The following is a 22,487-nucleotide window of genomic DNA, read 5'->3' on the forward strand; positions in this document are numbered from 1 at the left end:
CTTTCTGATTAAAATCTAGTTTTCCCATGTGTGTTCCACAATTTCTCCTGTACTTCATCTTCACCACACAGTTTGCCAGAGGACCCATATATTAACCAATTCTCTGTGTGAGCTGGAGCACTGGCACAGAGCAAAGGGATGATTTAGGATGTCTTCTGAGAAGAGGCAAATCCATGCTGCTCTCTTGGCTTTAATCTTATAAAGTTGCAGGTTTCATCTTTGTCATCCTCTACACTCCCTTTGCAGTCAGACAGCAGCCTACAGTAAATTCCAAAGTTTTCCTAGAAAACTGAGGTGAGATGACTCCTACCCAGGCTGACATGTGCCTCAGGGATCTGGGATTCTCCTCCTGGAAACTGCTGGCCCTGGGACCAGAACTGTCACCTCTCTTCCTGCTGAACCTGTGTTTGTGTCCCCAGCTATGGAATCTCACATCCCCTCACCAGCCCAATCCTTTCAAGTGCAAACACTTCATGATCCAGGAGCTGATGGGGCTCCAGGACAGTTGGAGTGGCATTTTGGACAAGGGCATGGAGTGACAGAACAAGGGGGAATGGCTTCTCACTGATAGAGGGTGAGTTCTGAATGGATATTGGGAAGAAATCCTTCCCTGTGAGAGTGCTGAAGGCTCTGGCACAGGCTGCCCTGTGAGGCTGTGGCTGTCCCTGCATCCCTGGAAATGTCCAAGGCCAGGCTGGAGTGTGTTTGAGGCAATCTGGGATAGTGGAATGTGTCCCTGCTGGCAGATGGACAGTCTGGGATCAGACAACCACAAAAACAACCCCAAGTGTTCCCAGGACTGAGGAGGAGCAGGAGCAGCTCCTCCTCAGGGCTGGCTGGGAGTTCACAGCACTCTGGTCCCTGACAGTTTTCATTGCATCATCAAGGGGATTGGCAGTAATCAGGGTGGGCTCCAAGTGCTGATAGCCTGGCTGCAAGCAACTGAGTGCTGTCCTTTCCTTGGGCTGTGTGAGACTGGGGTAGCATGACAAAAATGGGAATTCTTCTCTCTGTTTTGCTTCCTTGGGCGCAGGGGAGGTATTGGCAGCGATTCTGGAGCTCTTCCCAAAATGGGAGCAGTTTCTGAGAAGCAGTCAGATGCTTCACCAGCACTGCCAGCACTGCCAGCAGCATTCCAGTGCCACCAGCACTACCAGCATCCCTCTGCTGCTGGAGAGAAAATGAGACCTCAGGGAAGAGAAACAAGGAATGGTAGAGAGAAGGCAGTTAGAGTACGTGACATTCTGCAGGGAAGAAATGTTTCTAAATAGAAGAAACCGAGGAGCCATTTGTAGAATTCTTCTGGTGGACTTGTGATAAAAGTCACTTCCTTTGTGGCAAAGAAAAAAAATTCAAGATAAATAACTCAGAGGCAGTGGAGCTCTGACGTTGCTGAATTTGTAAAACAACTTCCACCTGCCCTGTGACCCCACTGAGCCTTGGGGAGCAGCACCAGGACAGAGTACAGAGAGGAGCCAGCAGGATGAGAATGGGGAGCTCCTGGTGACCTGGGCACTTTCTCCTTCATGTCCCTGACCTGGCAGGAGCCGCTTTAGGACATGGATCCCAAAGGAGCAAGAGGGACCAGGAAGCGCCGCTGATCTGCACAGAGCCCTTTGCCTGCTGCTGCCCCACAGGGAACAGGTCAGTGGAATGTTTGCCTTCCTCCCTACCCCACCTTCCTCTCCTGCAGCAGCTGCTCTGTTCCTGACACCCTCTCCCGGTGACTGCAGGGCCCTGCCCAGCTGCCCCCCTCCTCTGCCTTGAGCTTCCCTTCCACATCCCCTGCTGAACTGCCCAATCCTCCCATCTCCCTCCTCCCCACTGAATCCTTCCCACTGCAGGGAGCTGCTGAGGAGCCACATGGTCCATCCCTGGATTCTCCAAGCACTCACTGCCCATCCACTCTGACCACAGCCAGGGGCCACATCCCACTGCCTGCCCAGCGTCCATCCATGGAGGTGACCACCGTGTCCCCATCTCCTGCCTCACCCACTGAAGGAGATGATCTGTGTGAGACAGATGTGACCAGTGTGGCCATACACAGTGTGACCCTGCTCATCTGAGGAGCCAGAGCACAGCCTCATTCCCAGTCTGAAAACCCATAACTCTGGCATCTTCAAGCTGCCTGTTGCCGACTTCCTCTTCCTTCTCCTCACAGTCCCCTCCACCCTCCTCTTCCTGCTGGAGGACGTGTCCTGCTCTCCTGTAATGCCCCTGCTGTACCTGCGTTTCCCTTTCCAGCTCTCAGTGGTCTCCTACTGCTGGGGGCTGTTCTGGCTCAGGCCTGCTGGCACTGTGCTCCACATATACCAGATATTCCAGCGCTGCCGCTGGGACCTTTCCAAGCAAATGTGGCTGGTGATGGGAAGTGTCAGTCCTGGGCCTTCTTTGCTCTCTTCACTGTCATTCCCTCCATGATATTCTTCTGTCACTCACAAGAGCAGGGGCACTACAGGGCACCTCTCATCTCCATGTACACCATCATCCTGTTCCTCTTGGCTGCACCCATTGCCATTTCTGGCACAATTGATTTCATGAAGGCCAAGTTGGGTTCCCAGCAGCAGCAGCAGCAACCCAAGAGGCGTGACATGGTTCTCCACCTCACTGCACTCTCAAATCGCATCCTCACCTTCTGCCATTTCCTGCAGCAGCTTGGGTACATCAATGTGCTCTCCCAGGCTGTTTTCCTGCTCACCTGTACCAAGAGCAGCCTCAAACACCCCCTTCATCTACTTCTGGGCAGGGAGCTCCTGGAGAGCCTTTTCCATGGTGAGTTACTGGAGGCATTGTACAGTGAGGTCACTCCAGCTTTCCCTCCAGAGGGCCTTTGAGGAGCAGAAAGAAAGAACAGCCCACATCACTGAGTCCCCCAGAGACATGGGGATGTGAGCCTGTGGATGCCTTCCACTACTCTGCTAAAGGACCTCGGCCAGAGGCTAAGGGTTTCCTTGATATTAACCAGGAATTCCTGATGAATAAATATCCACGGGATAAGCCTTGCTGTGGTGGTGTATTTCTGCAGGAGAAGGGAGCAGGAGCATTGCCTTGGGTGATTTTTGTGGGATGCTCTGCAGGGAGCACATTGAAGCATGGCTTTCCTCCTCCCTCCTGCATCCACATGGCTCCAAGCAGTGCAGCTGGGCTCAGTGCTGTTCCCCAGCTCTATTCCCCATGCAATGACCCTCATCGACTCGGCCCCAGGGAATGAACTCCATCTCCTTTGGCTCAGCATGGTGTTTTCAGGGAGCTCTTGCCTGCACTGTAACACATTTATTCCCTGGGGACACACTCAGAATGGGATGGCAGTGATTTCCCAAATCCCTGCATGGCTGGTGCCTCTGGATGGCAGGAGAGGGGCTGGGATCACATGGAGCATCCTTCCCCTTCTGTCTTTTTTTTTTTTTTTAGTTTCTCTTTAAGCTTTGCAGTTCTTCTAATACAAGTACTATGTTCATGTCAAAAGTTGCAATGCTGATCTCTGACCATGGTGGAGAGCAGAAGTCCGAAGCGCTGCACAAGCTTCGGGAAGGCGGGAGGGAGGAAGAGCTGTGTTGGAAAAGCGGAATATGTCTGAATGCGGGGGATGGATTACAAAGAGGGTACAAAACCTGTTACTATTTTGGGCAGTGTGCCTCTGGCTGTGCCTCTGGCTGCGAGTGAGCATTAAGTGCTTTTCATTATACTTATTTGGTCTCTTGCTGTATTTTAATAAATTTCTAAAAATTTTAAGTGAGGCGTCGTTTCTCACAAAAAACAAAAAGACCACTTGATTTTTAGGGGAAAATGAAAACAATCAAGATCAATAACTCAGAGGCTGTGGAACTCCAAGCAAGCCGAAGTTGTAAAACCAGAATGACCCAGGCACTGAGACTTATGAAACAGCAGCAGGTCATGGCACGGAGAGGAGCCGGCTGAATGGGGAGCTCCTGGTGATCTGGGCACTTTCTCCTTCATGTCCCTGACCTGGCAGGAGCCGCTTTAGGACAGGGATCCCAAAGGAGCAAGAGGGACCAGGAAGCGCCGCTAATCTGCACAGAGCCCTTTGCCTGCTGCTGCCCCACAGGGAATAGGTCAGTGGAATGTTTGCCTTCCTCCCTACCCCACCTTCCTCTCCTGCAGCAGCTGCTCTGTTCCTGACACCATCTCCCGGTGACTGCAGTGCCCTCCCAGCTCCCCCCTCCTCTGCCCTGTGCATCCCCTCTGTATCTTGACATGGAATCAGCTGAAATAAACTCTCTAACACAAGGAGAACCATTTGGAAGCAGAAATTCCATATCTGCACAGAAGGATCTCTCTCTGATCTTTGTGTGGTGAGACTTCACAACAGGGGTTTTATCCATCATAACCACGCAGAGCCATTACAGTGTCTTTCTCATCTAATACATAAACATCACTTTCCTAGGACCCCTTTGCAGGTATCAACGTCCTTCTCTAAGTACTCTCCCGATCCTGGAGGATCATTCAGAGGGGTCTCTGGTGGTCATATTCACTGAGTGCTGAGATATTAAAGGTGACCTTGCCTTTAACTTTTCCTTTGGCCACATGCTCTTGCTTCTTGTTACAGAACTTACCTCAAAACCACTGCAAGCCTCCTTATCAGTTTCAGCATTGGCTCCAGGCACATTTATCATCCTGCGTGATTCTGAGGAGCACCTTGGAGCTGGGCTTTCCTACTCCCTCCTGACTCCTGGAACCCTATGGCCAGAAGGAGCAGGGACACTGCTGGGGCTCCCTATTGGAGCAGGGCAGGATCAGGGCTGTTGGGTGGAAAAGGAAACCCTGGGGACAATGTGGGGTGTTGCAGGCAGTTTTGGAGGCGTAAGGAGAGGCTTGGAGCGGGTTGGAGGGGGTCTGGATGCAAACAATCCGAAATCTGCCCACTGGAGGAGAGCAGAGCCTGACAGGCGACACTCAGAGTGCGGGGAACAGCTCCATCTGAGAAACCTGTGGGATGTGACAGGATGGAGTGTGGATGGAGAGTGGGGTAGGGATGGGGATGGGGATGGTGATGGGGATGGGGATGGGGATGGGGATGGGGATGGGGATGGGGATGGGGATGGGGATGAGGATGGGATCGGGATAGGAGGAGGAAGCAGCTCAAATGTGCGTCCTCAGCCCAGAGCACGTTTTTGCAATGATCTCCGAGCCCTTCCTGGAACAGGAGTTGTTTCTGAGAAGCACCCAGCTGCCTCAGCAGCACTGCCAGCACTGGCAGCATTATGGTGCAACCAGCACCACCAGCATCCCTCTGCTGCTGGAGGGACAGTAACTCCTCAGGGAAGACAAAGGAGGAATGGTAGAAACTTATTTAGAGAGGGCAGGCAGTTGCAGAATGGGACATTTTGCAGGGAAGAAGTGTTTCTCATCAGGAGGGAAAGAGGAACCAATCGCAAAAAAATTCATTTAGAGCTTCTGAGAAAAGCCACTTCCTCAGAAGAAAAAAAAAAAAAAGAAACACAAAACCACACGCATGATAAATAACTCAGAGGAAATGAATTTCTGAAGCAGGTAAAGTTACAATTTTTAACTTCCTCACTCCCGTGTGATTCAACCAAGCCTTGGGGAGCAACACCAGGACAGGGCACAGGGAGGAGACAAAAGGATGGGAGTGGAGAGCTCCTGGTGACGTGGGCACTTTCTCCTTCATGTCCCTGACCTGGCAGGAGCCGCTTTAGGACATGGATCCCAAAGGAGCAAGAGGGACCAGGAAGCACCGCTGATCTGCACAGAGCCCTTTGCCTGCTGCTGCCCCACAGGGAACAGGTCAGTGGAATGTTTGCCTTCCTCCCTACCCCACCTTCCTCTCCTGCAGCAGCTGCTCTGCTCCTGACACCCTCTCCTGGTGACCGCAGAGCCCTCCCCAGATCATCCATTCTCTGCTCTGCACTTCCCTTCCCCATCCCCTGCTAACCAGCCCAACACTCCCACCTCCCTCTCCCACCCCACCATTTCCACTGCCCTCTTCCCCTGCACATCTCACTCCTCCCCACTGAATCCTTCCCACTGCAGGGAGCTGCTCAGGAGCCACATGCTCCATCCCTGGATTCTCCAAGCACTGACTGCCCATCCACTCTGACCGCAGCCAGGGGCCACATCCCACTGCCTGCCCAGCGTCCATCCATGGAGGTGACCACCGTGTCCCCCCCTGTCATCTCACCGACTGAAGGAGATGATCTGTGTGAGACAGATGTCCCCAGCATGGCCATACTCATTTTCACACAGCTCATCTGCCTCTGTGGGCTGGCTGGGAACGGGGCTGTGCTCTGGCTCCTTGGGTTCCACATCCAGAGGGACACCATGAAACCCATCACTGCCTACATCCTTGACCTGGCCATCATCAACTTCCTCTTCCTCACCTTCATGGTCCCGTCCACTCTGCTTTTCCTGCTGGAAGATTTATTCTGTTTTGAAATCATGCCCCCAGCATCCATACACTTCCTTTTCCTCCTCTTCCCGATGTTCCACAGCGTAGGGCTGTACCGGCTGACAGCCATCAGCATCGAGAGGGGCAGGTCCATGCTCTGCCCACCTGGGCTCTTCTGCCACCTTCCCCAGGACCTCTCATGGGTGGTGGTCAGTGCCACGCTCTGGGCCCTTTCCATCACTGCCATCGCTGCCATTTCTGCGGTGAATTCCCTGTGCCAGTCACAGGAACACAAGCTCTGCTGCCGCGGGGCTCTCATCTCCCTGTACATCCTCAACTTCCTCGTCTTTGCTCCATCCATGGTCATTTCCAGCACAATCCTCTTCATTCACTTCAAGGGTAGCTCCCAGCAGCAGCAATCCAAGAGCCTTGACATCATTGTCTTCCTGGCTGTGCTCCTCACTGTCCCCCTCAGTCTCTGGAATTTCCTGCAGCAGCTCGGCTACACCACTGTGTCCCCCCGGGTTGTTCTCCTGTTTGCCTGCACGCACAGCAGCATCAACCCCTTCATCTACATCTCAGTAACAAAGTGCTGGAGGCGCTGCTCCATGGGGTCCCTCAGGGACTGCCTCCAGAAGGTGTTGGAGGAGCCAGAAGGGAGCAGTTAGACGTGCGTCTGAGCCTGTTGAACCCCAACTGCCCCGATGCAGGACCATGGGGCAGTGACTTAGGATCACCTATTCCCACGGGGAGTGGCCATGGGATGGGATGGGATGGGTTGGGATGGGATGGCATGCCATGCCATGCCATGTCAATTGGGTAGAGATGATGCTGGGAAGTGATACCACAAGGGGCTGAAATAAGCTTTCATACACAATGGAAATAATTAGGAAGTTTGAATTCTTTACCACCATAGCATACACAGATCTCCCCTTGTTCTGTATATGGCAAGAGTTTACAACATGGGTTTTATTCATCATAACCACACACAGACAGTAAAGTGTGTTTCTTATCGAATACATAAACATCACTTTCCTAGAACTCTTTTCCATGAATTCACCTTCCTCTCAAAGTCTTTCATTGTCATGGAGGATCATTCAGAGGGATCTCTGGTGGTCGCATTCACTGAGTGCTCAGATATTAAAGGTGACCTTGCCTTGAACTTTTCCTTTGGCCATGTGCTCTTGCTTCTTGTTACAGAACCTGCCGCAAGACCCCTGCAGGCCTCCAAATCTTTCTGGACTGGCTCCAGGCACATTTACCATTCTGTGTTCTACTGAGTAGCACATTGGAGCTGGGCTTTCCTCCTCCCGTCTGGGTCCTAGAACCCTATGGCCAGGAGGAGCAGGGACACTGATGGGGATCCCAGGTGGAACAGGGGAGGGGCTGTCAGGGGAAAAAAAATCAGCCCAGGGAGGTTCTGAGGTGTCAGAGCAGGCTGGAGGGGTCAGGAGAGGGTCAGAGGGGGATGCAGGGGGTCTGGATGCTGGCAAAGCCAGAGCAGAGCAGAGCCTGACAGGCCACGCTCAGAGTGGGGGAGCGGCTCCATCTGGGAAACCTGTGGGATGTGATAGGATGGGGTGAGGATGGAGAGCAGGGTGGGAATGGGGTGCAGAGATTGGGATAGGATAGGATAGGATAGGATAGGATAGGATAGGATAGGATAGGATAGGATAGGATAGGATAGGGACGAGCTCAGCTCTGCTTCCTTGGGCCCAGGGGAGGCTTTGGCAATGATCCCAGAGCTCCTCCCATAATTGGAGTTGCTGCTGAGAAACACTCAACTGACTCACCAGCACTGTCTTCACTGCCAGCATTCCAGTGCCCCCAGCACCACCAGCATCCCTCTGCTGATGGAGGGACTGTGACACCTCAGGGAAAAGAAATGAGGTATGGTAGAAACCAGTCAGGAGAGGGAAGACAGTTGGAGAATGGGACATTTTGGGAAAGAATGTTTCTAATCAGGAGGAGCCTTTTGCAAAATATTTCATTTGGAGCTTTTCACAAAAGCCACTTCCTCTGTCTCAACAAGGCAAGGATAAATATCTCAAAGAAAGTGACATTCTGACATAGTGAAAGCTGCAATTTCCAACTCCCCTTTGACGCCATCAAGCCCTGCACAGCAACCAGGACTGGCCAAAGAGTGAAGCCAAAAGGACGGGAGTGGGGAGCTCCTGGTGAGCTGGGCACTTTCTCCTTCATGTCCCTGACCTGGCAGGAGCCGCTTTAGGACATGGATCCCAAAGGAGCAAGAGGGACCAGGAAGCGCCGCTGATCTGCACAGAGCCCTTTGCCTGCTGCTGCCCCACAGGGAACAGGTCAGTGGAATGTTTGCCTTCCTCCCTACCCCACCTTCCTCTCCTGCAGCAGCTGCTCTGTTCCTGACACCCTCTCCCGGTGACCGCAGTGCCCTCCCCAGCTCCCCCCTCCTCTGTCCAGAGCTTCCCTTCTGTGTCTTCTTCTGAACTCCCAAGCTTCCTACCCTTGTCTCCCAGCAATTTCCACTGCCCTGTTCCCCTGCACATCCCATCCCTCCCCAATGAATCCTTCCCACTGCAGGGAGCTGCTGAGGAGCCACATGGTCCATCCCTGGATTCTCCAAGCACTCACTGCCCATCCACTCTGACCACAGCCAGGGGCCACATCCCACTGCCTGCCCAGCGTCCATCCATGGAAGTGACCACCGTGTCCTCACCCACCGAAGGAGATGATCTGTGTGAGACAGATGTCACCAGTGTAGCCATACACAGTGTGACCCTGCTCATCTGAAGAGTCAGAGCACAGTCCCGTTCCCAGCCTGAAAACCCATAACTTTGGCATCTTCAAGCTGCCTGTTGCCGACTTCCTCTTCCTTCTCCTCACCGTCCTCTCTGCCCTCCTCTTCCTGGTGGAGGATGTGTCCTGCTCTCCTGTAATGCCCCTGCTGTACCTGCGTTTCCCTTTCCAACTCTCAGTGGTCTGTGCTACAGGGGGCTGTTCTGGCTCAGGCCTGCTGGCACTGTGCTCTACATGTACAACATATTCCAGCACTGCCGCTGGGACCTTTCCAAGCAAATGTGGCTGGTGGTGGGAAGTGTCCAGTCCTGGGCCTTCTTTGCTCTTCTCACTGTCATTCCCATGGTGACATTCCTGTGCCACTCACAAGAGCAGGAGCACTACAGGGCACCTCTCATCTCCATGTACACCATCATCCTGTTCCTTTTGGTTGCTCCCGTGGCCATTTCTGGCACAATTGATTTCATTAGAGCAAAGTGGGGCTCCCAGCAGCAGCAACCCAAGAGGCGTGACATGGTTCTCCACCTCACTGCACTCTCAAATCGCATCCTCACCTTCTGCCATTTCCTGCAGCAGCTTGGGTACATCAATGTGCTCTCCCAGGCTGTTTTCCTGCTCACCTGTACCAAGAGCAGCCTCAAACACCCCCTTCATCTACTTCTGGGCAGGGAGCTCCTGGAGAGCCTTTTCCATGGTGAGTTACTGGAGGCATTGTACAGTGAGGTCCCTCCAGTTCTCCCTTCAGAGGGTCTTTGAGTAGCAGAAAGAAAGAACAGCCCACATCACTGAGTCCCCCAGAGACATGGGGATGTGAGCCTGTGGATGCCTTCCACTGATCTGCTGAAGGACCTGGGCCAGAGGCTGAGAGCTTTTGTTTATATTATTCAGGAATAACTGATGAATAAATATCCACAGGAACACCCTCCCTGTGGTGGTGTATTTCTGCAGGAGAAGGGAGCAGGAGCATTGCCTTGGGTGATTTTTGTGGGATGCTCTGCAGGGAGCAGCACATTGCAGCATGGCTTTCCTCCTCCCTCCTGCATCCACATGGCTCCAAGCAGTGCAGCTGGGCTCAGTGCTGTTCCCCAGCTCTATTCCCCATGGAATGACCCTCATCGACTCTGCCCCAGGGAATGAACTCCATCTCCTTTGGCTCAGCAGATGAGTTCCATGGTGTTTCCAGGGAGCTCTTGCCTGCAAAGAATGGGACACCTTAATCCCTGGGGACACACCCAGCACAGGGTGGCAGTGATTTCCCAAATCCCTGCATGGCTGGTGCCTCTGGATGGCAGGAGAAGGGTTGGGATCACAGGGAGCATCCTTCCCCTTCTGTCCAGCAGAGCCAGCCCTGCATTCCCGGCTGATGAGAAGGAACACCAGGTAGGGCTGCAGAGCTGGGGAGGGACAGCAACATTCCCTTATCCTTTCTGTGGGAATTTATCACATTCTAGAATTCCAGAACTAAATCCTTGTATGTAAATTGTGAACTCCACTGATCCTTTGTGCCTGTACCAGAGAGTACACGAAATATGGAAATTGCCAACACCAGATGCTTGGACCATTGAATTGCACAGAAATATGGGGGTTCTGCTGCTCTGCTGCAGAATGGGACCATCCATCCTCTGGTTCCCCAGCATCAGTGTCCAGGGAAGCCCTTGAGCACCTCCATCCTGAACCTGGCCACCCTCAGGAGGAGCTGCACAGCCACTCTGCACAGCAGCTCCAGCCACAGTCCAGCCTCTCCTGATCTTTGTCATTCTGTAACCACCCCTCAGTCAGATTTGGATTCATGGTTTCTGTTTGATTCCACTGTGGAAGTTCCAGCCTCTGAATTTGTTGACGAAACAATATCCAGGCTTCACTTCTGAGCCTGTCTCTGTTAAACAGTGTCCAAAATGGCTCATTTCCTTCTTTTATCCCATTCTAAAGCCTCTGGCTGGTCTGGGAGCAGGGCAGGTCCCTGTCTCATACCAGAGCCCTTCCTAAGGCATGTGCCTGCAATGGTTGGGATGATGTTGGCAGTGCCAAGAGCTCCTGATTCCTGCTGGGAGAGACCTGGGCAGCAGCCACATCTCTTGCTCAGGGGGAAGTTGTCCCTCCTTTTCCCACTGCCTTAAATCCAGGGGAAGGCAATGTGCCACTGCTTCTGGAAAGGGAAGTGAGAGTGAAAGCTGTTGGTGGTGAGTCAGGCTTTGGAGATAAACATGAGGGTAAATACGTGAGGAGCATTTATGCACAGAGTTCTTAATGATTTATCGAAGACACAGACTTTGAGGTTTGAGAGGGTTTTTCTCCCCCTCTCTCACATTTCCTGTCCATTGGAAAGACAAAACTTTCCAAGGTACTACCTCTTGTCCTGGGAAGAACAACTCAGCCAGGGCGTTCCTCCCAAGCCAATACAAGGACCATTGTCCTTCCATGTACTTTTCCTGCTTCCTAGCACCTTCATTGTCTCCAGTGTGATCCAGGACACTCCCTACTTGAGCTTCCTTTCAAAAGAGCAAGAACTAAAAGCAAAAGGCTTCCTGGCTGTCCCTGCCCATAGAAGAAGGAGAGATGGAATGAGATGACCTCTACCGTTCCTTAAAACCTGTCCTGGGTGACTTTATGAGCTGAATTTTATCCCCATTCATCTGCTTAGCCCAGAAATAGGTTTTGCACATTTCAGACTGGTTCTTGAGCAAAGAGGGGCAGAGCAGATGCAGCAGTTTGTTTCCAGAAGCTGCGTTCACTCCTCCCCATTCCTGCTCCCAGACCGTGCTGTCTGCAGCACAGACAATGCAGCACAGAGCCCTCCTTTACTTTTAGTTTTTTTCAGCTAGCTAAGGCAGAGAAGTTTCCTGGATTGTGGTTTTCCTTTTGCTTGGAACTGTTCAAACCTGCTCTGGACTGAAAACACAGAAGAGCCCTGGGAGCTCACACCTGTGGCCCACCGGGGCCTGGGACGTGGCATTTTCCAGCACCAGAGGGACTGATAAGGGACTGAGTGAGCCAAACTACACTCCACAACAAGGACTGTCTGAATTTGCCAACTCTTCAGAACAGCAAGAGATTTTATTTTTTAATATTGTTTTAATTTCTTCTCCTTGTGCATACTTTGCATGTTAAATAAACAGTTTTTTCCACTTTTCTCTAAGAAAATCTTTTCCAGAAACAGCTGGGGAGGGGCAGCTTGAATTTATTTTCTAGAGGGATCCCATTTGGAGGTTTCCTCCCAAATTTACCCTAACCAGGACACAATCCAAACCATTGCAAGAGGATTCCTCATTACATCCAGCATCCCCCCCAGGCAGAAGTTCCCCCCTGCTGCACACAGCACCAGCGTGACAGAGCTCAAGGAGCATTTGGACAATGCTCTCAGGCACAGGCTGGGCTTGTTGGGATGTCCTGTGCAGGGCCAGGAGCTCAACACCAAGATCCTTGTAGGTCCCTTCACACTGTGGATATATTATTGTTTTATATTCTGATGACTCTGTTTCATGATTATTCCACCTGATGATGACTCCCCTCTGCTGTCCCTATGCCCTGGCTCTGGCACAAAAGCCTCAAAAGCCCTCTGGAAGGCAACACTACCAGAGGGGGTGAATTCCTTTGCACAGCTCCCAGCCAGGCAGTCAGTCAGAGGGAGGGCACTGCTCTTGGCACAGGTGAGCAGGAGAGAGGGGCTGGGAGCAAAGACAGAGAAGTCAAACGCCCTCAGCAAGAGCCAGTGCCCAAAATCAGCAGTGAAGAAGGGGAAGGAGATGACAGGAGCAGCAGGAGCAGGGCACAGGGCTTCCCTGGCAGCTGTTTCCATGAGCAGCACAGGAGCCTGGCCAGCAGGGCCAGAGCAGAACAGGGCAGGCTGAGCACTGAGAAGGGGCAGCTCAGCACCAAGGCCATGGGCACCAAAGGGCAGCAATGGAGGGTGGCAGTGAGCAGGAAGGAGAGCAGCCAGAGCAGGGCACACAGGAGTACCGGGAAGCACTGGGAGCAGGGGCAGGGCCAGCAGGACACGGGAGGACAAACAGAGCTGTGACAGCACTGAGGGCTGTCAGAGAGGACACAGCAGCAGTGAAAGCCAAGAGGATGGGGACCTTCAGCCCAGCTGTCACACCCCACGAGCCCAGCTGGTGGCAGAAGCTCTCTGGGACAGAAAATATCCCCAGGGTGATGGTGATGGAGAGCAGGAAGGTGGAGCCAGGCATGGCCGGGCTGAGCACACAGGGGGTGATGGGGTTCCTGTGGATGCAGAAGCTGAGGAGCCAGAGCACAGCCCCATTCCCACCATCCCACACAGGCACAGCAGCAGCAGCAGCGGGAGTGACAGGACAAGGGGCAATGGCTTCCTTCCCCACTGACAGAGGGTGGGGTCAGATTGGATTTTGGGAAGAAATCCTTCCCTGTGAGGGTGCTGAGGGCCTGGCTCAGGCTGCCCAGAGGGATGGGGTCAGGTAAAAACAAACAAAAGGGTTCCCATGTCTGAGGAGGAGGAGGATGAGCTCTAATGAAGGGCTGGAAAGAGGACCACAGTACCCCAAAACCTGGTCCCTAATAGCTTTCATTGCATCATCTGGGGGATTGGCAGTAATCAGGGCGGGCTCTAAGTGCTGCTGACCTGGCTGCAAGCAAATGAGTGCTGTCCTTCCCTTGGGCTGTGTGAGCCTGCATTGCAATCACAGAAATGGGAATTCTCTGCTCTGTTTGTTTTCTTGGGGCCAGGGAAGGTTTTGGCAATGATCCCAGAGCCCTTCCCAGAATGGGAGTTGTTTCTGAGAAACACCCACATGCTGGCACAGTGCTGTGAGCACTTCCAGCACTGCCAGCAGCACTCCAGTGCCACCAGCCTTATCAGCAGCTCTCTGCTGCAGGAGGGACAGTGACACCTCAGGGTAGATAAATGAGGAATGGTAGAAACCTGCTGAGAGAGGGAAAGCATTTAGAGAACGTCCCATTTGGAAAAGAGTTTCTAATCAGGAGGAAATGAGGAGCAATTCAAAGAAATCTGCATGTTGACCTACTTCCTCTATGGAAAAAATAGTCAACACTAATAAATCAGAGGACAGGAAATTCTGACATTGCAAAAGATTTAACTTCTGTCTCTCCCGCCGAGCCTTGGGAAACAACACCAGGACAGGGCACAGAGATGAGCCAGCAGGATAGGAATGGGAAGTTCCTGATGATCTGGGCACTTTCTCCTTCATGTCCCTGACCTGGCAGGAGCCGCTTTAGGACATGGATCCCAAAGGAGCAAGAGGGACCAGGAAGCGCCGCTGATCTGCACAGAGCCCTTTGCCTGCTGCTGCCCCACAGGGAACAGGTCAGTGGAATGTTTGCCTTCCTCCCTACCCCACCTTCCTCTCCTGCAGCAGCTGCTCTGTTCCTGACACCCTCTCCCGGTGACCGCAGTGCTCTACCCAGCTCCCCCCTTCTCTGTCCTCCGCTTTCCTACCACATCTCCTGCTGAACTGCCCAGACTTACTGCCTTCCTGTCCCATCCCACAGTTTCCACTGCCCTCCTCCCCTGCACATCTCGCTCCTCCCCACTGAATCCTTCCCACTGCCAGGAGCTGCTGAAGAGCCACATGGCTGATACTGGGATTTTTCAAGCACTGACTGCCCATCCACTCTGACCACAGCCAGGGGCCACATCCCACTGCCTGCCCAGTGTCCATCCATGGAGGTGACCACCGTGTCCCCATCTCCTGCCTCACCCACTGAAGGAGATGATCTGTGTGAGACAGATGTCACCAGCGTGGCCATACACAGTGTGACACTGCTCATCTGCCTCTGTGGGCTGGCTGGGAACGGGGCGGTGCTCTGGCTCCTCAGCATCAGCTTCACCACCAACTTCATCTTCACCATGGCTAGTGCTGTCTTCCTCTTCCTCCTCCTCATGCTCCCACCCACACTGCTCCTCCCTGTCGAGGATGTGGTCTGCTCTGCTATTGTGCCCCCGGGGTCCTTGAGCTTCCTTTTCCGGCTGTCACTCTTGTGCTCCAGCCTGGGGCTGTACCGTGTGCTGTTCATGAACATCTCAGGGTTAGGCTCTGCAGCCTTCAGTTTCTTCTGCTGCTGCTCCTCTTTCTTTTCTGAGTGCCTGCCATGCATGGTGATGAGTGCCCTGCAGTGGCCTTCTTTGCTGTCATTGCTCTCAATCCAACAGTGGCTTCCCTGGGCCAGTTTCATGAAGAGCACTGCCATGGCCTCTCATCTCCATGTGCACCCTCCACCGCCTCCTCTTTGCTCCCTTCATGCTCATGTCCAGCATATTCTTCTGCATGCAGGACTCATGTTGCTCAGACAAGGGCAAGCCCAAAAGGCTCAAAATTATTTTCTTCCTCTCTCTCCTCATCACTCTCCCCCTCAGCCTCTGAATTTCCTGCAGCAGCTCAGCTGCACCATTCTGCCTTCCCAGCCTGGTTTCCTGCCTGCCTGCATCAAAAGCATCATCAAACTCATCATCTAATTCCAGGTAGGGAGATGCTGGAAGAACTGCTCTATCAGGTCCTCAGGAAACCTCTCTGGAGGGTTTTGTGGTGCCAGAAGAAAACACTGCCAGCAGCAATGGTTCCACCAGGGAATGATTTCAGAGATTCCATGGCAGTCTGAGCCCATTGATCCCTTCCACTGCACTGATGAAGCACCCTAGGACATTGGCTGAGGGTTTCCTTGAGTCACCTGTTTAATAAACATCCACAGGGTCACTCTCCCACCTCAATTCCTGCAGGAGAAGGCACCAGGGGCATTGCCAAGGGCCATGTGGGAGGGATGCTCTGCGGGGAGCACATTGGAGCATGGCTTTCCCTCCTCTCTTACTCTTCCTAGAACACCTAAAACCTACTTTGCTGAAAGGGATCCTTCCCAACATGGCTGTGACCCCAGAATTCGCCCTGGTACCTGGTTCCTGCATCCCACTGAGGTCTGCTATCAATGAACAGCACCGTGAACCCTGAGCTGCCTTTGCCCCCTCTGCCAGCGCTTCCCGGCTTCCTCTGGCTGCTGCTGCCAGCGGGAATGTGGCTGGAGGGAGGGGACACAGCCATGGCTTGTGCTCCCTTCAGCAACCATGATGCCCAGTGCCAGAGCTGGGCTGGCACGGACACGATGGCCCAGGGGCTCAGCATTCCCCACCCCGAGGGCTCTGTGAGTGTCACAGCAGAGATGTCCCTGCTCCCGGGTGCAGCGGGGCTGGCGGGTAGGGGGGGAAGTGTCCCCGGGGGTCTGGGCGTGTGGGAGGGAGCAGGAGGCGCCAGGAAGGATCTGGATGGTGCTGATCCCAAATGTCCTGATTGGAGAGCAGCAGAGCCTGGGGGGGAAGAGCTTCAACATAGGGGAGCAGCCATGGGACGGGACGGGATGGGATGGGATGGGATGGGATGGGATGGGATGGCATGGCATGGCATGGCATGGCATGGCATGGCATGGCATGGCATGGCATGGCATGGCATGGCATGGCATGGCATAGCATGGCATGGCATGGGATGGCATGGCATGGCGTGGCGTGGCGTGGCATGAGGAGTGGAGATGGGAATTGGGAGTGATACCAAAATCAGCCAGAATGAACTTTCTAACAAAATGAGAAGCATTAGGAAGCAGAGGACACACAGATGGATCTCTCCATATTTCTGTTTGAAGTGAGACTTTACATAACCACACACAGTCATTAAAGTGTCTTTCGTATCTAATACATAAACATCCCTTTCCTAGGACTCATTTCCATGCATCCACCTCCTTCTCAAAGTCCTTTCCTGGGCCTGGAGGTTCATTCCCAGGGATCCCTGGGGTTGTATTCACTGAGTGCTCTGATATTAATGGTCACCTTGCCTTGAACTTTTGCTTTGGCCATGTGCTCTTGCTTCTTGTTACAGAAATTGCCCCAAAACCACTGCAGGCCTCCAAATCTGTTTCTGCACTGGCTCCAGCCACACTTATCATACTGTGTGATCTGGAGGAGCACATTGGAGCTGGGCTTTCCTCCTCCCTCCTGGGTCCTAGAACCCTATGGCCAAGAGGAGCAGGGACACTGCCGGGGGTCCCTGGTGGACCAAGAGATCGAGGCTCTTCAGGTGGGATGGGGTCCCAGGGGCATCATGGGGTAATGGAGTCTGTTTTGGAATGGCCAGGAGAGGGTCAGAGGAGGTTGGAGCGGGTCTGGAAGCCGTGAATCCCAAATCTCCCCACTGGAAGAGAGCAGAGCCTGACAGGCCACGCTCAGAGTGTGGGAACAGTTCCGTCTGGGAAACCTGTGGGATGTGATAGGATGGCGTGAGGTGGAGAGCGGGATGGGGATGGGGAGTGGGGGCAGAGATGAGGATGGTAAGGGGATAGAACAAGGAAGCAGCTCAGCTGTGCTTTCTTAGGCCCAGGGCATCTTTTTGCAAATATCATAGAGCCATTCCTAGACTGAGAGTTACTTCTGAAAAGCACCCAGCTGCCTCAGCAGCACTGCCAGCACTCCAGCGCAACCAGCAGCTCCAGCATTCTTTGGTGCAGGAGGGAACCTGACCTCTCAAGGAAGAGAAATGAGGAATGGTAGAAACCTATTGTGAGAGGGAAGGCAGTTGCAGAATGCACCTTGAGCTGGGAAGGACTGTTTCTTATCAGGAGGAATTGCACAGGCATTGAAAAATCCACCTCCTTTGTGGCAAAGGAAAAAAAAATCATGATCAGTAACTCTAAGCCTGTGGAACTCTGACACAGCCAAAGTTGTAAAACCATTTCCGACTGCCCTGTGACCCCACTGAGTCTTGGGGAGCAAAAACAGGACAGGGCAGAGAGGGATAGGAGTGGGGAGTTCCTGGTGACGTGGAGATGTTCTTCTGCATGGATCTGACCTAGGAGAAGCTGCTTTAGGACATGGATCCCAAAGGAGCAAGAGGGACCAGGAAGCGCCGCTGATCTGCACAGAGCCCTTTGCCTGCTGCTGCCCCACCGGGAACAGGTCAGTGGAATGTTTGCCTTCCTCCCTACCCCACCTTCCTCTCCTGCAGCAGCTGCTCTGCTCCCGCCACCCTCTCCAGGTGACTGGAGTGCCCTCCCCAGCTCCCTCCTCCTCTTCCCTGTGCTTTGCTTCTGCATCCCTTGCCAAACAGCTCAACCCTCCCACCTCCCTCTCACACCCCACCATTCCCACCACCCTCCTCCCCTGCACACCTCACTCCTCCCCACTAAATCCTTCCCACTGCAGGGAGCTGCTGAGGAGCCACATGGTCTATCCCTGGATTCTCCAAGCACTGACTGCCCATCCACTATGACCACAGCCAGGGGCCACATCCCACTGCCTGCCCAGTATCCATCCATGGAGGTGACCACCGTGTCCCCATCTCCTGCCACTGAAGGAGATGATCTGTGTGAGACAGATGTCACCAGCGTGGCCATGCACAGTGTGACACTGCTCATCTGCCTCTGTGGGTTGGCTGGCAACGGGGCTGTCCTGTGGTTCACCGGGGCCCGCTGTTTGTCCAGGAAGAGAACCAACCGTTACATTCTCATCCTGACTTTTTTGGACTTCCTCTTCCTCCTCTTTCTGGTCCCCTTCACTCTGCTCTTCCTTCTGGAGGTTGTGTCCTGCTCTATCATCATGCCCTTGTGGTATGTGGCGATGTTTTTTGAGGTGCCACTGGTGTCGTACAACTTGTGGCTGTACACGCTGACATTCATCAGCATCAAGAGGTGCAGGTCCATCCACTGCCCACTCTGGCACTGCTGCCACCGTCCCCAGCAGCTGTTGAAGGTGATGCATTGGGGTCTCCTTGGCTTCTTCTTCATGGCTCTCATCGCTGTCTTTGCCTCCATGATTTCTCTGTGCGCAATCCAGCGATCTGAGCACTGCCGGATGTCTCTGTTCTCCATGTACGCCTTCAACCTCCTCTTTTGCGCTCCCTTTGTCCTCATTTCCAGCACAATCTTCTTCATTAAGGTCAAGCCTGGCTCCCATCAGCAGCAACCCAAGAAGCTCGACATTGTTTTCTGCATCATTGTGCTCTTCACTCTGCCCCGCAGCCTCTGCAACTTAGTCCAGCAGTTTGGTTATGCCGCTTTGCCCTCCCCAGTGTCTTTCCTACTTAACTGCATCCACACCACCATCAACCCCATCATTTTCTTCCTGGTAGGGAGGTGCTGGAGGCCCTGCTCTGTGGGGTCCCTCCAGCTCTCCCTCCAGAGGATCTTTGAGGAGCCAGAAGAAAACACTGCCCACAGCCATGATCCTGCCATGGACACAGTGCTCTGAGCCTGTTGAATCTCCCCGCTGCACTGCTGAGGGACTCTGGGACTGTGGCTGAGGGACTGCTTAATTCGCCTGATGAATAAATATCTAAAGTGTCACCCTCCCTCTGCTGGTGCATCACCCAACCCCCTTTCCAGTAAGAGCAATGGCCGATTTGTCTTTATAAACAAGCTGTGGGTCTTCTGGTAGATACAACAAGCACAGGGAGATAAAAGAAACAATGGGAAGCATTTTACTGATTGATGAATGGAAGAAGATATTTCCATTTACAAAGAAACATTAGGTTTTCTGATAAATGAAATTAGACATTGAAAGAGGAAAGAAACAATGGGGAAGAAAAACCCAAAGAATTTAAAATTAAAAGGGAGGGTTATACATTAGAGCAAAATCATCAGTATCGGGCATATTGGGGAATCTGTAGCTCTCAAGTACCTCAGCCAATGGGGAAAGAGAGAAGGGAAATGCAGCTGGGAAATTAGGATAAAATGGGAGTCTGCCTCTCCCAAAATTTTGAGAGATCACAGGGGAATACCCCATGACCTCTCCCTTTGTTCAAATAAACTCAAAAGACTCCTCTGTCTCCTTTTTGGACATAAACCTCTGATGTTTGTGGATAATTTTCCTAAAACCAGGCTGCACTGGGATCTCAGAAAGGCTCCTTGGGCCTCAGCCTTGAGGAGCAGCCCCTGGGCTCAGCTCCTGTGGCGCTGATCAGAAACACCCTCTGCTCCCAGCAACTGCTGCTGTCCAACCACCTCCTGGGCTTTCATCAACAGCCTTGGAAATTCTTGTACTGCCCTGGATGCCACAGCATCCCTGCTCTGCCACTGTCCCAGGAAGCTGCCGGCCCCAAGTGTGGCCAGGCTGAGCCATTGCTGTGAGTGCCGCCCATGCCTTGGGGCCCTGTGAGCAGCGGCCCCAAAGGAGAGCCTTGGAGCTCTGCTGGGCCCAGCAGCGCTGAGCAGAAGCTCCCTGGCACTGGGGCCTCTCCCAGCTGGGATCTCTCCCGGCTGCTGCCCTGGGCTGATCCCCGAACGCCGACGGCTCCTGGGCCCATCCCCGCAGGGCTCCAGGCCCAGCCCTTAGCCCAGGGAGGAGATGCAAAGGGATCCGCAGGGAGCATTTCACTGCCTGCCAGGGCAATTGCTCACAGGCACCTTGCACTCACTCTGCCTGCCTGGCTGGCTGTGTGCGCACACGTCTGCATCTGCTGGGGCAAATGTGGCAGAAATGCTGCTCTCTCAGCTGTGTTAGTACCCGAGACATCTCACTGGGGCAAGCCTGGAAGGAAGTATCAGTCATAAATAAAGTTAAATGCTACTAAGTGATATTCCTCTGCTAAATTGTGCAGTTTAAGGTGTAAGTAGTGAAGTACTGTTAATTTTGAGTGCTGTATAGGTTTTCGGCCATTTTCCATTTAATTCTTACTTACGCTGTCCTTTGGTCACCTGCCCTTGCACTCATGCACAAATACACACACAGGGACAGTACTTTGGTGTGCAGCTGCTTAATATTAAACTTGGTTTTTACTGATGTCCTTGCTGGTGGTTTTGTGCCTTCAGAAATTCTTCCTCTGCCCTGGCTTTGGCCTCTCCCTCAGCAGGCTCAGATGGTGCAGCTCCAAGGGGAGGAGCAGTCCGTGCTCCTCAGCACAGCCACCCCTTCCAGGAGCAGGGTGACATCTGTCTTTGTCACCATTGTGTCCCGGGGCATCAACCCCCTCCCTGTGGCTTCTCTGAGGTCTCTGAGCTGGGGCTGTTCAGCCTGGAGAAGGGAAGGCTTCAGGGAGACCTTAGAGCCCCTTCCAGGGCCTAAAGAGGCTCCAAGAACTGGAGAGGCGCCTTGGACAAAGCCCTGAAGTGACAGGACAAGGGGGAATGGCTTCCCACTGCCAGAGAACACGGTTAGGGGGAATATTGGGAAGAAATTCCTCCCTGTGAGGGTGGAGAGGCCCTGGCACAGGTTCCCAGAGGTGCTCCGGCCTCCCCATCCCTGGAAGTGTTCCAGGCCAGGCTGGATGGGGTTTGAAGCAGCCAGGTCTAGTGGAAGGTGTCCCTGCTTGAAAAGGGTGAGATGAGGAACAAACAACCACAAGTATTCCCAAGGCTGAGGAGGAGGAGGATGAGCTCTGGTGAAGAGCTGCAAGGGGCACCCCAGCACCCCAGCATCTGGTCTCCAATAGCTTTTATTGCATCATCAAGGGTACTGTCAGTAAGAAATGTGGGCTCTGATGCTGATAACCTGCTGCAAGCCTGTCGTGGTTTGGCACTGGCCAAACGCCAGGCACCCACGAAAGCCGTTCACTCACCTTCTCTTGCTCTCAGCTGGGCAGAGGAGAGGGAAACAAAAATTAACAAAGGGCTCATGAGTTGAGATGAGGACTGGGAGAAAATACACTCCAAGAATAGAAAGAAAAAGTTTCAAGTGCAATGCTGTTAAGATACTTTTTTTAAAAGAGAGGAATGAGGTACTCTCACTGAGACTGCAACCACAGGACACTGAATTCTTTCAGAGAAAAAGAATTTATTGCTCCCTTATCAGAAGAAATGAACTTCTTCCTGCCTTAGTCCTGAAGATGCCATCAGGATTATGAGGGAGCAGTTCACGATGACCAGACAGAATCCTTTGTTTGAATGGAATTTATGCACCATGTATGAGATGTATGAATATGCAACAGGCTGTTGCTTTTAAGGGTTAATCCTCTGTTAATGTGTGTCCTTTCTTGGGCTTATTTTGCCCAGAAAGATGCACCTAGACTGTCTGGAACTATTTGTTTTTATTGTCCCATATTATGCTAAATCATAATTGTCCACATTTTTATTTACTCTAATTATATTACTATTTTATAACCATTTTATTACTATTAAACTTTTAACATTTTAAAAACAAGTGATTGGCACACTTTTTTCACAGAGATGCTGGAAGAACTGCACCATGTGTTCCTCAGGAAATTTCTCCAGAAGGTCTTTGGGGGGCTAGAAGAAAACACTGCCAGCAGCAATGATTCCACCAGAGAATGATTTCAGTGATTCCATGGCAGTCTGAGCCTGTTGATCCTTTCCCCTGCACTGATGAAGCACCCTGGGGCATCGCCTGAGGGTTTCCTTGAGTCACCTGATTAATAAACATCCACAG

At 52.8% G+C, this 22,487-nt stretch overlaps 5 protein-coding genes and 1 pseudogene across 7 annotated transcripts in view; 5 read left to right on the forward strand and 1 right to left on the reverse strand.

Annotated features, from left to right (window-relative positions):
* The window catches only part of LOC132075182 (proto-oncogene Mas-like), a 58,206-nt gene that overhangs the window by 31,185 nt on the left and 4,534 nt on the right, over positions 1–22,487 (forward strand). The gene's annotated exons all lie outside the window — the stretch shown is intronic.
* Positions 1,956–3,688, forward strand: LOC132075188 (uncharacterized). Its single transcript, XM_059475401.1, is given in 4 exon segments — positions 1,956–2,062; positions 2,064–2,371; positions 2,374–2,720; positions 2,722–3,688. Coding segments are annotated over 4 exon segments (933 nt in total). The 3' UTR covers positions 2,893–3,688.
* LOC132074190 (proto-oncogene Mas-like) lies at positions 6,124–7,035 on the forward strand. Its single transcript, XM_059473795.1, has one exon. It carries the CDS (start codon positions 6,124–6,126, stop codon positions 7,033–7,035), a length of 912 nt encoding a protein of 303 aa, XP_059329778.1.
* LOC132075198 (uncharacterized) lies at positions 9,038–10,105 on the forward strand (annotated as a pseudogene).
* LOC132074192 (mas-related G-protein coupled receptor member D-like) lies at positions 12,591–15,325 on the reverse strand. The gene is given in 5 exon segments (XM_059473798.1): positions 12,591–12,890; positions 12,893–13,137; positions 13,140–13,409; positions 13,412–13,432; positions 14,836–15,325. Coding segments are annotated over 5 exon segments (1,326 nt in total).
* On the forward strand, positions 14,055–20,885 carry LOC132075181 (mas-related G-protein coupled receptor member H-like). Of its 3 annotated transcripts, XM_059475392.1 has the most exons (5): positions 14,055–14,441; positions 15,597–16,267; positions 16,993–17,190; positions 17,618–18,065; positions 18,312–20,885. In XM_059475392.1, the coding sequence occupies exon 5, from the start codon at positions 18,375–18,377 to the stop codon at positions 19,353–19,355; it is 981 nt and encodes a 326-aa protein (XP_059331375.1). In that variant the 5' UTR covers positions 14,055–14,441; positions 15,597–16,267; positions 16,993–17,190; positions 17,618–18,065; positions 18,312–18,374; the 3' UTR covers positions 19,356–20,885. The 3 variants fall into 3 exon arrangements, with proteins under 3 accessions (XP_059331375.1, XP_059331374.1, XP_059331373.1); XM_059475391.1 differs by lacking the exon at positions 14,055–14,441 and having other exon boundaries at positions 15,430–16,267; XM_059475390.1 differs by lacking the exons at positions 14,055–14,441; positions 15,597–16,267; positions 16,993–17,190 and having other exon boundaries at positions 17,393–18,065.

This window comes from Ammospiza nelsoni, chromosome 6, assembly GCF_027579445.1.
Source record: "Ammospiza nelsoni isolate bAmmNel1 chromosome 6, bAmmNel1.pri, whole genome shotgun sequence".
NCBI classification, from domain to species: Eukaryota; Metazoa; Chordata; class Aves; order Passeriformes; family Passerellidae; genus Ammospiza; species Ammospiza nelsoni.